Source organism: Sturnira hondurensis, unplaced genomic scaffold, assembly GCF_014824575.4.
Source record: "Sturnira hondurensis isolate 20B ecotype Veracruz unplaced genomic scaffold, ASM1482457v3 Scaffold0021214, whole genome shotgun sequence".
Lineage (NCBI taxonomy): Eukaryota > Metazoa > Chordata > Mammalia > Chiroptera > Phyllostomidae > Sturnira > Sturnira hondurensis.
Genome location: NW_028093845.1, coordinates 11,855,112 through 11,870,506, shown reverse-complemented (window position 1 = coordinate 11,870,506; position 15,395 = coordinate 11,855,112). Strand labels below are relative to the sequence as shown.

At 38.2% G+C, this 15,395-nt stretch overlaps 1 protein-coding gene across 4 annotated transcripts in view; it reads right to left on the bottom strand.

Moving 5' to 3' along the window:
• UBE2D3 (ubiquitin conjugating enzyme E2 D3) overlaps positions 1-14,928 on the bottom strand; it is a 29,828-nt gene extending 14,900 nt beyond the window's left edge. Inside the window, exons 1-4 of one of the 4 annotated variants that reach the window (XM_037031879.1) lie at positions 14,841-14,928; positions 13,390-13,544; positions 567-630; positions 448-479 (exon numbers count right to left, since the gene is read on the bottom strand). In XM_037031879.1, coding sequence (XP_036887774.1) covers positions 448-479; positions 567-630; positions 13,390-13,413 — 120 coding nt within the window. In that variant the 5' untranslated portion in view covers positions 13,414-13,544; positions 14,841-14,928. Of the gene's footprint in view, positions 1-447; positions 480-566; positions 631-13,389; positions 13,545-14,322; positions 14,431-14,569; positions 14,589-14,840 lie in introns of those variants that run through there. The other 3 variants (XM_037031880.1, XM_037031881.1, XM_037031878.1) reach the window with 3 other exon arrangements.
• Positions 14,929-15,395: the final 467 nt, after the last annotated feature.

The window sequence follows — 15,395 nt, the reverse complement described above, 5'->3', positions numbered from 1 at the left end:
GCTGTATTCAAAATATCACTTTCTACCTAAAGATACTCAAATTTTGTATAAAACTAAAGTTCCAGAAAAAAAAGTCAAATATCAAAATAACACAATTAAAGCTAGATTTGGGGCAATTACCCAAAAAGAGTAGAATCTTTGAATAATACCATACTAGAGCCAGTAAATTAAATGGCTCCATAAATAATATGAAGCTCTGTGACAATGCTTTATATTGCTATGAAAGAAAAGTAGATTGATATGAAGAGATATATGATAAGAGATGCTGTTCTCTAGAAAACAGGGACAAACACATACAATATGTAAAACAAATGAACAATTCTATGGCATATCCAAAACAGAATTATGATGTAATAAAAGAAACCTAAAGACTAAATTAAAAATAGCACCTAGATAGATGCTAAATTTTTGATTAAAAGCAAAAAATTTTAAATTCTTAATACTTACAGGTCCCATAATTGTGGCTTGCCAATGAAACACTAAAAAAAGAAAAACTCTTATTATTATCTAAAAATATACAAGCTTTTATGAAATTAGTCATAAAAATCAACATGAAAGTTACTTACTATCATCCCCAACTGGACCTGCAGAACATTGTGCTGGAGGGTCACGGGCCAAATCACTAAGTTCCTACACCAAGGCAGAAAACAGTAAGTAAAGACAGTCTGCTTCCAGTTCATTTTCGTCTCATTCTTGTAAGGACACACAATCACTATTCACAAAAATAACATACTCTACTAGAAGAAAACATTTTAGTAAAACTAACCCAGATCCTGGGATATGGTAGGTATAGTTATTTACCCAAGACAGTCACCTTGGCTAGGGTTCACAAAAGTATATATACACACCAATATGAAAAATTTTATTACATGAACAAACAGCTGTCCTCTTACAAATAAAAAAAAGCATTGTAATCACATACTTTCATAGCTTAAAAATGTACAAAAGACAGTTCTCAATAGCTGTATCATTTGCTCAACTTGCAGACCATCTGAGAGGCCCTCATTTTTACTGTTTTAAATCCTCTCTTCTTTCCAAATCAAACTAACCACAGACCTCATTTTCCACTTGAAAAATTTCTCTGGGGGCTAGATAAGTACCCTTTTTATAGTTGGATCTCATTGCCTTGGCTCAACCTTGTCTTTTGCTCAATACTGAGTAAAATCACATCTCTAGAAGTACCTATCTCTTTAGGTAGAAGTCTTCTCTTTAGCAACTACCATACAATTTCCACAATGCCATCTGACCTTATATTTACAAAAAAGATGTACTTAGCCCTTCCATGACTTGTGCGTAACAAATACGTATTATCTAGTAAGAAAATAAACTTGTTTCTTTACCAGGTTTTTAGAAATACATTTAAGACAAGTAGCTACATATCTACATATAAATCCCTACAGAAGTTTATAGTCTCACAAGATATAATAGGCTTCTAAGAACATTCAAGGACTATACAACATTGCAGGAAAAGAACTACAGCAACTTTTGCCTTTATTGTATGATCAAAGTACACTTCAGAAAATGGCTAGTTGTTCTGGAGTGATCAGCCTGGATTCATTCCATTAAAATAAAATAAAAAAAAACAATAATCAGTGAAGAACCATTCTTACAGTAATCATTTCCAATACACACAGATCAAATTAGTTATGTTTACATCAAAAACTAATGTTATATGTCAACAGTACCTCAAGAAAACTGGAAAAAAATTGTTGATACACTCTGCCAACTTGCCTCTGAAACTCATACCACAACTACTTATAAAGGTTATCAAGACAGCCAGAGGTCCCAGGACTCAAAATGTGAGGATGACTGATGTAAGATCAGATCAGACCTTTATGCTTACTACATAAATATACCCTCTTATGTTTAACATAGTTATGAACAGGAGAAAATTTGTGCCGAACGTTTCTGATTCTGATCAGTAGGAACTACAAGAACTCTTATCCCAGAGTTAAATAGTGCATTAAAAGAAATCCTTATGTTTAAAATAAAAACCTTACAAAATATAAATTAATTCTGAAACATGTGAGCAAAAATGTACTGGTAACTTGATTTAATCAACTATCCATTACTGAGCAAACTACTGTTTCACAGGCTAGATCAAGTCTTATACAATGATTATTTGCATTCCACAATTAGCCACTTCTTTATAATGGCAATCTACTTTAATACCATCCCATAGTCTTACATGACCACCGAATTTTCCTATGCTCCAAAATGTATACAGCAAGTTCTATTGAATAGCCTACTGAAAAGAGAGAAACCAGAAGCTAGTTTATGCAGCTTAATTTCCTCCTTATGTTCCCTTATGGAATGTAAAAAGTTTACTTCAAGGTTAAAAACTTACCTGATACAAAACCATCCCTCTTTCTCACAAAAAATAAAGATGTGAATTTTCAAGAATGCTACTAAAAGCCAAATACAAACTTACATATATAATTCAAACGCCCAGTTGTATCATCCTGAAATAAGGACATTGAGTATGTATTCCTTGAACGGTGTATCACTCTGAAATCTGACTTTTAATCCAACTTAGACCCACTATTTCCTAAGTTTATATCATCACCTGTACAAATGTGTATGTGCACAGAGTTTTGAGAAAAATGAATGAAAGTTAAAGCTCTTTGGCACAAAACCTGGCACATGATATACTTAGGTAATACACAATCATACCACTTGCATACCACCCCCATTCCTAAAGCAAAATTTTCTGGGTAAAAACTCATATCATTTGTTTATTAAAAAGCAAAATTGATTCATAAATAGGCTACATATTACAGCCTTAGCCCATATGAATTTTCCGCCTACGTGATGAATCTTTATGCTTAGCTGTCTGTGATGCAGTCATCTAGCAATTACACTGCATTAGTAACACAAGGTCAGCAATTCAAGGAGTATCTGTTGATGGGGCTTTAAAGAAACCTTATTATTAGCTTGAGTTGTATAAAACTACTAATATTTGGCCATATTTGAACTACAAAAACTGCAATTTCATGTGGTTCAACCTAAAAATGTCCAGTAAAAACTTGAATTCAGTTATTACTAAAATGAGTTTCTTACACTGATCTACCCCAAATTATGTACTGAATACATTATGTTCTGAATAAATGGATTTACTAAAAATGCCTGAAGAAAATACCCAGCAGTTAATTTTATATAAAAACCAATTTAATGATGGCTGGTATAACAAAATACCTTACAGTGATATAAACACAACTTTATTATAAATGAAAGCTCAGTAATATGAAAGCTGACATAGAATACACTAATATCCTACTTGAAAGTTACATTTTAATTATGAATAACATTAAGAAAAATATTTAAGTTTTTCTGCACACTGATATTTATAAACCTTTATATGTTGACATTATCACTCTTTTAGAATTAAGGTATAATGTCAGTTACTTAAGCACTGAATTTCAACATTTTACTCATGTAACTGTAGGCTCTCACTGCTCATATAATTTCTAAATGCCTTATTTTGCATGACCAAGTCATCTCTGAAGTATTAAAAGATTTAAATAAAAATCAGGCCAGTTAATTTATGTACTAAAATCTACTTTAAATTCAACATTGAAAAATGACCTATGTAAAGTTTCAAAACAGGTTTTTTAAATCAGGTTATCAGCCAGCATTCAATTCTAAGATAACAAACAATAATCATATTATTATTATGTCCATAGCACAAGAAAATAAAATGTGATTTGTCAGCCATCAGAAGCCAATTTATTCAGGGCTAATCACAAAATTTTTCCCTTCTGCCTCAGTAATTAGCTCAAAGATTTGGAAAGTAACCAAAGCCAAGACTTGGTTTTATCAGCCTGTCCATTATACCTGCCCGATTCTTCAAATTAAAACTAGAAAAGGTCACTTCTTCCTTCTCTAATTAGGACCTATGAGGATGTGACCTAGAGCTGTTGGCAGGCACGTGCCCTGAATTTTAGTTTTAAAATACACACACACAGTGCCACACTGGGTGATTGAGAAAGCAAAACGCTGGTTTGACATATAGATAGGCAATTTCCGGCTCTGAGATTATAGCTTGCTCTGGTTCCCAGAGCTACTATTGGCTGTCTAGTAAAGAGTTAACTTTCAATCTATTCACAAAAACTACATGTTAATTTAAATCCATTCCTAAAATTTAAAGTGTTAATATTAGCTAAAGCTTCACCATCAAAACATTTATTCACTTATGAGACTACCTTTTTGGTGTCAAGCATGTGAGGCCTGAAAACAAAGAAAACAAAACAAACAAAAACAGACAAACACCTGCCCCAACATAATGAGCTAATAAAAAGCAGGCACAATGCAAAAACAAAAAAATTACATTTCCAAAAAGGGCTTCTGTTGTGAGTGGCACATGCAAAACAGCTTGATTGTTCTACATGCGGAATCGACATCAAAAATTACATTTCCACAACCTAAGTGCTTAAAATAAAGGCATTCAATTGCATCATGAATCCTGAAAAGCTATCACCAACCTTGCCTCTAAAACAGTGACATTTGAGCTGTGTCCTTGGTAGGAAAGGTAAGCATTCTCAGTAAAGAGACTCATTCAAAGTCAGGGGTGTGAAAACTTGCCAGTATTTTGGTATACCAGAGACACAAAGTACAGTATGGGAGTAGCAGTTGTGGCCAGAAAGTTAATCAGAACTGGATCATTTTCGGAACTTTGAATATCATGTCCAAGATGACCCCAGAGGGAATGGGAAGTCACTGATAATTTTTAAGCAAAAGACAAATAAGCTGTCTTTGTTTTTTTGTCTTTTGGTTTTTCAATGTACCTACTAGTACAGCACACCAGAAGTGATTCTTACAATTCGTAAAATTAAGTCATGGCCTAAAACTACCCATGTATCTGTGTATCCAGCTTGGTAGTTAAGTAAAAGCTTACCATTTTTACTGTACTTCCTTCAAATTTAAGAAATGCTCCAGATATAACTGAAGATCTCTCATATACTTCCCAGATTTTCTTTCCCAAGAGGTAACAGAGTATCCCAAATTTGGTTCCTGCCACTTCTCCACATTTTCACACACTAAGTATGCATCTCTTAAGAATATATAGCATTGTTTTGCAGGTTTTCAGATTTTGTAATATAAAACTATACATAGAATTTAGAACAGTGGTTCTTAACATTATCTATAACAAGGACTTCTAGGAATCTGATAAACTGTTGACCCACAAGCCCCTAAAATGCACATGTCCACAAAAAAACATTTAACTTGTGGGGTATCACAGACCTTCCTCACCATCATGTTTGTAGGTATTCCTATTATAATACATAATATATAATTATTACAGATGAACAGATAACCACATTAGGAAGCTCCAGCAGTAATTCAGTTGAGAGAACATCCACTAAATTCCCGGGCATGAAACATCATCTCAAATACAAAGCATTTTACCCATATACCACCTTACGAAAATAGGCCTTATTTCCACAAAGGGAAAGAAAAGATCGAGTCCAACTATATGGTATGCTAAGCTTCAGTACGGGGAGGAGAGCAAAATAGTCTACCTACTAGACAACTTGAAAAATAGGTCTAGAGATAGGTTACATAGAGGCTGTTTTCTCAAGAGTATCCTTGTTATCAAAAAATGTATTTAAAAGAAATTGATACAGCATTTGGCAAAATGACCTAACTCTTCATTCCACTGAACAAACAAATGCCTCAGAATGAACAAGATATGGAAAACTGACATTTTCTTAGGATCAGCTTCTCCATAACTACTCGGTTTGCACCTACTACCAGTCAATATGAATCTACTGTTTGAAGCTGCTCAAAGAATTTTCAAAAGTAATCTTTTCTTTGGTTTTCACTTTATGAAATGACTTCAGAGCCTGTTTCATGTACTTTAGGAACAAAAATCAATTTATAAAATGAACTCTTTACTTCCTAGTAGAGAACAGTGGCAAAGACCTGGAAGAACAGCACACAAATTTAAGATGTAAAATCTTCATACTCTGTTGCTTTCTTCTCCAGAGAGGACAGCGTTACTTGAGTGGGCTCCTAGACAATTATTAAGACCAAAGAAATATGAAAATGATGGCAGGGGAAGATTGACACACTAGTAATTAGTATAGGTTCCCCTTACCTTGAAGAGACACTAAGATGGATTGAAGGGCATACAATTAGGATACAATGCTAAAAAACTGTACTGCCATGAAAAAAATCTAAAGTTAGACATCTATGCCATGGTGTGCTTTTGAGAAATGTTCTCCTTTTGGGATCTTCCCCTGAATTGCATCTCCTGAACCCTCACACACACCTGGCTAGTGTGAGAACTCAGACCTTCCTCCACTGGGAAATACTCCCTTTCCCTTTAAAAGCCTTAAACAGACACGAAGGAAAAGGAGTCAATCAAATCTCTCTAAAAGGCAACCAACAGATAGAATTTAAGCCAGTGAATGTTGTCTCATTGGGAGGCACATGACCAAACAGTAAACTAAACAGAGTCTGACTGTTCCTTCTGGAATGGGGACTCACAAGAAAGAACCTAGCTTGAGGAAGACACTTGCTTTAACCACTATGGGACATAGGGTCTCTATGAGAGTTGATTGTTGGAGTTATAACATGAAGACTGTGACACTGACCTAGAAGTCTAAACACAGTGCTAAACACTTAATTTTTTTCCCTTTTCTATTTTTATTAAAGGCCTGAAGGAAATTGGGAAATATAAGCAGTGACCGCTGCCTCCAGAAAGGTATAAATTGGAAATAACAAGATTTGTGACTAATAAAGCTATTGGACAGCCAAGTTTTACATCAGCCTCTTGTAAGATTTAATGGCTCTCATAATATTTAAACATTCTGCTAAACTTTCAATGACAGCCATCAACATAACCAAAAGCAAACATTTTTAAAAACAAAGTTTCTAGTACCACTCTTGCTAATAGACTATAACTCTCTAAGTAACTTATATTCTAGTTTGTCCAAGTTCTATCATTCTTTCAAAGACTTGCAAAATTTTAACTCAGATGATTACTGTGGTTAAGTCTACGTTTATGGATTCCACCTTTATGTGCTGTAAACATCACTATCACATTTCACAACCATTTGTTATCCCAATGGGTCATCCACCTTGTACTTCATCACACAAAGGTCATAATAGCAGTAGTATAAATTATTTCCTACCACAGCTTTTGGGAAAATTTAAAGCTCATGACATTACTGAAAGGTAATTTCTTGAATTTTATTCAGAAGCCCATTTCTATCAAAACTTCCACTAGACTTAGAGAACCATATGACCATGCAAATCAGCACTATAAAGACAGCCCTTGCCTTTAACTTAAATCTGTTTGAGCAACATAAAATACTATCTTGAGGACTGAGAGAGATCAAAGCATGAAGTGGGAACAAACACAATAATGCCATTTATAAGAAATTCTGAGGTAGGAATCACCCTCAAGTACCATTACTACCTAGCAACATAAGGGTATGCATTAGACCAGTAAGAGGCCAGAAGTCAGTACAATTAATTGTCCACTCAGGCAGACAATAACTGCTCTAATTATTCTTATAAAGATCAGATTTACTATGTACTAAACAAAAATTTTAAACTAATGTCGTGGAATTTCCACATGCCACATGCACAAACAAACAGCAAGGAAGGAAAACATCTAAGAAACCTATAGTTATCAGATGTTATTTCAAAAGAATAAAACTTGGCAAAATTTTGGGATCTGAACAATTTCTTTAAACTCTAAACTTAATTAAGAATGAAAAAACAACTAGCTCCTTTAGCCCTGGCTGGTGTAGCTCAGTGGATTGAGTGCGGGCCTGTGAAGCAAAGGGTTGCTGGTTCGATTCTCAGTCAGGGCACATGCCTGGGTTGCAGGCCAAGCCCCCAGTTGGGAACACACGAGAGGCAAACACACAATGTTTCTCTCCCTCTCTCCTTCTTGTCCCCTCTCTCTAAAAATAAATAAATAAAATAGTTAAAAAAAAAACCAACAAAAACTAGCTCCTTTAAAATCTTTTTAGTTTGGAATGTAACTTCTTGTGAGAAATCCTGAAAATTGATCTTGAAGATTAAGGGGTAGGTGCTGCGTGCATACCATGTGGCATTTACATCACTGACAAGATACTAACTTCCTGTTTAGTTATAATTATAGATGAGACAAGCATGCTTGATCATTAGTCAAACTACAAAGAATGGCTTAAATGAGTTAACACCAACATTTTCTTTCTTTAGATCACCATTAAAGATGTTATTATTCAAAGCTCTTCTTTTGTAGTATTATCTAAATGGGCAAAGACAGAAGCAAGATTTAGGTTCTACGCTTTGATCCATGGCAACAAATAAGGCATTTTTAGATATGAAAAACAATAATAGTGGTGAAGTAACTGAAAATATTCAATTGTATATTAGCCATGAAATTTTAAAAAGGTTGGGTTTACACGAACAAGTACTCCATCCTGCAAATGAAAAAGTACCTAAGCAGTGTATTACAACTGAGGCCTAAAAGGTCAAAATTCAACTATGAAAAGTTGGTTGGAGATCACTGAATAATATGAGACTATGTCTGGGCAAAAATCAGATGTCTGGGCAAAATATAATATATTTTGAGAATAAATCTTATCTAACAGGATAAATTGGCTAATAAAATACTCACTAAATGTATCTAAATGAAATCTTTGCTCTAGTAGCAAAACCAACTCAAGAACACAAAATTCCCAGTTTAAAAATGAAAATTAATTTTGCTAATTTAAAAACACTGGTTTCTTTTGGCAAAGGGAAATAAAATTAGCAGAGAAAAACCTCACTGTAACAATGACAAAATGTAGTGCAATAAAGATATTTAGAATCTATCTTTATGGGTAAATCTGATATGTGAATGAAAACAACTATTATAATTTCTTTTAAATATGTTTTCCCTACTTGTTACATAATACTATAAAAGTTGTATGAAGTGCAAACATCCTGTGTTTGTTTATATGCTACTTCTGCCACTCAAAGCAAAGATTCTCACAGGTAATGACAGGCTTCCTTATTTTTTATCCCATGGAACTACACTACTGTGCCAAACCCAGAAAAACCTAAGTATTGATTAAATGATCATTCCCTATGTGTGTGGTTCTCAACCAGAGAGAAGCTCCAGAAATGTCCCTAAGGAGTACCCGAAAATTATGCCGTTCCCAGAAAACTCAGTTAAGTCTAATAAGACCTCACCTGTGTACCTACATTTTTCAAAAACTCTGCTATACATTGTAACATATAAATGTAATACACTACATATATGATAGAATGCAAAACCTGGTTTAAGACGTAATTTTAATCTGAGAACATTTTAATCTCAGTACTAGGAACCTACTCTCCTCTGTAAGTGAAATGCTTCGAGTAATTCTCTAGAATTAACTGTATCTTAGATAACCAGTGACACCTAAACTCATGAATTAACACAAACTAGCAATAGGTAACCTAATAAGTTTTCCCCCTAGTGCTAGCAAGAGTTTTCAACTGTCTTTATACAAACAACAAAACTCGAATTAACAATGTAAGTGAATATGATGAAACCAAAGCGCACAGTACTAGAAAGTCAGTCTTCATTATTCAAATTAAATAATTTTGTTGAAGTCATTATATGATCAGCACCCCTCATACAACTGTCCTACAAATTAAATTAGCTGGTAACAGACAAGTCTTGAGGATCTTGTAAGAAACGCATGTAAGATATAGTTTGCAATCTAGTTTAAGATAACCCTAAGTCATCAGGTAGTACATATAATAGTTCCCAGTTCCTGAAGAGACGAGACAAAAAGAAATGCACTAATTCTTTCAAAACTCATGTTAGCTAAAAACTAAATTCACAAAAGTTACAACCTAAGAGTAAAGTTAAATCCCATTTGAATGCTTAGAAGAGACAGCTTATTTCAAGTAGCAATAACTAATGACATTCACTCACCTAACTATAAATCAAGAAATGAAATGGTTCAACATAGCAGCATAGAGTTTGAGTTGAGAAAGACTGATCTGAATCTGTCACTAGCTGTGTGACTACAGACAAATAACTTAACCTCTCTGAGCATGTTTCCTCATGTATAAAATGGAATAACAGCATCTATCTCACAGGGTTGTTGTAAAGATGAAATGAGCTGATACTCATAAAGGGTTTAGAAACAGTGTTTAGTATGTAGCATATGCTAAGACCAAGTTATTATTGGAATGACACATACAAAACAAAACCTTTTTGAATACCAAGAACCTAAAGAATGACATGACAATGTAGTGATTAAGAGGACACCCTGTGGAGTCAGACTGCCTAGGTTCTAATCCCAGTTCTGATATGACCCTGGTTCTTTTTTTTTTTTAAACCTGTGTCTCAAGATTTCTAATCTCAAAATGGGGATAATAGTACCTGCTTCCTTGGATTGCTGTAAAATCAACTAAGTTAACACAAGTGTTTCAAACAGTTCTGACACATTGTGAATACTCAAAGCATGAGCTATGCTTTTAGGCTTGGTTCACACTCTATCTTATATAACATAAAATTCTCTAAATTTCCCCAAAACATGTAACTATAGTTATTTTGTTTAATCTGAGTAGTAAAATTACTATGGCTCCCAAATACCATCAACCAACTTGGAGTTCCCAGTCTTGATTATGTTGTTTAATAAATTGCCTCATTAGACTAAACTACAGCTGGTCTAAATAAATATAAGAAAAAGCACAAAAAGAGTAAACTGTCTGATAAGGCTGCTTGGTCTAAGAAATATTCAAACAAAAAATTGCAAGAACATAAGCTTTAGAACAAGACAAACTCAAAGGCTTGATCAAAGGAACTACCAATGGGTAGGTAGTGTGACAATAAGCACTTCATTAAAAATAATTACATCTTAATATTTGGAATTGGAGGGTTTTAGAAAGAATTCAAGATAAACAGGTACATGACACAAAAAGTACCACAAACACATCATGCTTATTTGACCTCATATTGGTAGAACAGGTGTACCCTCTCCCAACAGTTGTCTCCTTGCTAAAGTTCTTTTTTTGGATCTGGGATTTTTTAAAGTTTCATTGTGTGATTCTGACAGTAACTTCTGAAGATGAAACTACATACAAATCAAAAATTCTCTATAGGTTAAATTTAAAAACAAAAAATAAAAAAACCACAAAAACACCACTGATATTTTCCAATGTACAAAGTATCACATCAAGTTTCTGTAGTATACAAATCTTCAAAATATTTATAAGACAACCAAGTATTAACAAAGAGTAGTAGACTAGAAAAAGTTCTTTAATAAAACTTCTAAAGATTAAAGTGATATCAAAATAGTAATCTGAGTGTCACATGCCAGGGGCCTGTTCAAAGCCACACATTAATCTCAAAAAACTAGAATTCTAAAATTTGTTTTGCTCACTATTGCATCCCCAGTTCTTGCTACATACTAGGCACTCAACCATCTATTGTGAATATAAAACAAATATTCATTTTATATAAGCACACAGATAACTTCTCAGTCCTAGAATTCTAACTGGAGCATTTCTGCTCCAAAGTTCACATTCTTAACCATTATATTGCCTTTCTAGAGCTTTTAAATCATTACAAGTGGTGCCTCAGCAGCTGGTTATCACCTGCAAGAGAAAAAAAATCAATGAGACCTTCCTTTAAAGTGTACTGTTCCACATGTATAAAAAGCTATGGATTTGAAGTTATTCCACCACATTTCAGTGGCCTGAACTCCCAAGTTAAAAGTGGTTTTGATTTGCACTAGGTAAACAGTAAGTACTTTCTAATAACTATGTTGTAAAATATGTAACTATCCTTCTCCAATGTGTTGCTGGCCTTCAAAGGAGTCAAAGAAAAGAGTACTGAAATATTAAGTCTTAATTACTAATTTTTCTCTCTACTTTTCAATTTCCTCAAATACACAAAGACAAGTTTATATTTACATAAACAGACAATGACAATGCAAAGATGGCCCAAAACAAAAATCAACGACTTCAGGATCAATACACCGAGTATCTCTAAGTTAAGATAGTAAACCATCATCTTCAAGTAGGCCAGTTTTGCCAATTAAACACCAAAATCACACGTAAAGTTAAGCAGTATATCAGGTCTATCTTAGCAAAGCCAGGACCTCGCATTTCCTTCCATTTGAATTTAAAAAAAAAAATAACTCATCAAACCAAAGATTCTAACCTACAACCTTCCCTGTCTCCTAATTTTAGTAAGGCTGAATTTATTCCATTGCATTTTTTTTCTTCAAGTTAGCTGTAAATACTCCACCCTCTTCGATTGTGCAAGAACCAACACACTACACATACGCAAGTTACAAAAAAGGGAAATACAGTCTGAGTTTGAATATAGCAAAGTATTGAGGAGGAGGTCTTAGGGCAGTGTACAACATAACATAAAAGTTAACATTTAACAAAGAGTATTATTTCATATTATTACAAAAGGAGATGTCGGAAAGAGCCTGAACCAGTAAAAGCAGCCGCCATCTTAAAATGCGGGATAGAAGTTAGAGCAAGAAAATGAGACTAAACCACCGGAGGTGGAGGTTCCGCTCGCCCCGAGCCAAACAATATCCTATTTGTTTTTTCAACTGAGATGGACAGGTTAGTATCAAACCACGTTTTATGTAGCAAAACAATCTTCCCAAAGGGTGCTATTAAATGGGCTGAGGCTAAAATAGGCACACCTAACCTTAGCTTACTGCCTTCGCACCCCGTCCCCCCCCGCCAAGCCAAAACAGAAAGGGAGCTTCCAGAAGGCTTTTGCTTTTACATCAGTTCCCGGTGTGCTTCTGATAAACAGCCTCGCGTGAAAAACCTGAACCATAGGAAGTGGCAACACTGTGTCAGCCCATCTCCTCCCAATCCCACTTCTTCTTGTGTAACTTGCCGGAGTGATTAAGAGTTTTTGACTACACTCATTCACTACTCTCCGGTGGCAAGACACTTCTACCCCAACCCCTAGTCAAGTTCGGGGACCCGCTGGATTTCTGTGATCTTCTCCCTGCTGGAATTCCCACCCTTCTTCGCCCTACGAAGCCTAGAACCTTGATCTCACAACCGAAATAAGTTTTCAAGCACCGAGAATAGGACGCATCATGACATCCTCGTCTCTTCCCAATTCTGACCCTCAGACGGGACTGTTCCCTCAGAAACAGAACCGAGGAGCTTGAAACCATTCTTCTCATGCCCGAATTTGAACCGATTTCACGGAAACATACTCAAGGTACCCCAATCGCTTCACAAGTCTTGTTCACTAGCTTTAAACCTCCTTTCTTCATCAAGTATACCCGAGTTCCTCATCCCCAATGGAAGAATGACCCAAGGAAGGATAGTTTCACAATCATACTTCCCCCACCCCCATGCTTCCTCCAGGTCTGAGCCTTCCTTTCCTCTCACGACCCCATCCCCTAGGGCTGTAAGGGTTACCTTATTAATCCGTTTCAGCGCCATAGTCTGTGCTTTGCGTCTGGCTCCTCACTATCTCGGTCTGTGCTCCAAGGTCCGGACAAAACTCTTGATTATCCCGGCGGCAGGGAAGGATTGTCTCTTCGTCTCACACCGGCTCTGCCAGACACAGGCGCCTTTTGCAAAAACGGAGCAGATCAGCACTCCCACAGGCCCCGGAGAGACCCCGATGAGTCCAGGTCCCTCAAAACGGCCGGGATCCGGGGTGGGTGGGGTGCGTGGCAAGGCCACCAACAGCCTCTATGCCGTGTTTCGGCCCGAAGAGGGGGCGAGTGACGGGAAGAGCGGAGGGGTGGCTACAAGTCTGACTTCCCGGCCTCTCGAAAGGAAGAGACCCGGGTGGGAGAGGAAGAGGCGTAGGAGAAAGGGGTGGGTGCGGGGCACGGTCCAGAGCCCGGCAGAGGAGGAGCCCGGGCCTAGTCGGCGCTATGCTGGCGTCACTAGGGCAAAGAAAGGCTGGGGGGGGGAGGGGAAACAGGAGGCTCCGGACGCCGGGTTTCTTTCGGTTTCTATTCAAAGATGCGTCCGGGGAGGGGAAGGAAATAAAGAAGAGAGATTTGATGTGTGCAACTGCTCCTGCAGCTAAAGCTATTCTGTGTCGCCCCTGACGCCACCGTACACTCCGCCTTCCAGCGCGTCCCCGTGAGCGCGCGCGCCGGCCTAGCTACCGCACTACACGCCCGTGCGGCCCTAGAAGCTCCGGCTTAGGCGCGAGGACGCGCCCATTCCCCCTCCCCCTTAAACTGGAGAGGCCCCGGCTTCTCAGGCGTTCCCACCCTACTCCACCCAACAGGCTAGTTACTCAAGCCACTCAAGGCCTGTTTCCCCTCTTACCCGGCCGGCCAGTGAGCCAACCTCCCTTCCCTTCCCCTAGCCGTCCACACCCACGCGTACAGAGGGGCCGGGGCCTCCCTCGAGCTGCGGCCTCGGCCTCCTCCCCGCGCAGCAGCTGGTGCCTCCCCGGCCCTACGGGGCTCACGCGCACGACACAGCCACAAGATGTCCGCTCTGACGGAACTACTGCCAGCTGCCACGCTCCGCCCCTCCCCCCTCCTCCTGCCTCTTCACCGCCGCGTATCAGTCCGCCAACGCCGCCGTCGCGAGCACAGAACCACTCTAAGGGAGCAGGGGGACGGCGTACTTCCCACGTCCGGGACCGAGTGTCCGTGCTACCCACGTTTCCTTTTTTTCAGAACAGCACCTTCTTATTAAACAGATCGGAGGTTGGACTGGGAGGGCGGGGGCCGGAGGCGGGTCACAGGTTGGGGGAAGGGTAGACGGACAGCGGAAATCCTTAGACTCAGAGAAGCATCGAGAACCGGAAGGAAACCATGGGAGGAAGGTAATGGAAACGGCAGCTGCGCGGTACAGCCCCACGCCCCTCCCCGCAGCGTCTTCCCCAATTTCCTCACTTGGTATTGAGGCGCTCTCGCGATAACCTCGTGGCTGGTTTACAGGAGCAGTTGATCTGCAATGACTTAAGAGCAGTTTTGTGCGCTCTTCCCTATGGGGGCCCGCCCACAAACCCACAAACTCTCGCGAGGTGTAACGAGGTGCCGGCTGGAACTGGGGCGGGCCGTCTCCTTGAAGCCCCGCCCCTAAACGTTTATACGTGTTGGGAGGGAGAGGAAATGGAATTCCCCGGCTTGGTAAGAGCGCGCGCGGTCACGTCCCTCTTACGCGCCCAATCAAGAATTTGCAATGGGAGGTGCCTTGGACTAATTACTAGATACTTAAGTCAGGTTGACCCAGGCTTTTGAAGTTTCCGGTGGAGCAGGTGAGAGATATTTAATCTCCTGCCGGTAACCACCGGGCAGAGATGTCCCTCAAACTGGGAATCGGCATTTAAAATAGAATCTAGCGGGGCCACTGATCGGCGCCACTCCCCACCCTACCTTAATCTAGTGTATTTCTGATCATGGTGGATCAGTAATGACATCAGCAGGCCCATAGCGTAGACCTCTTCC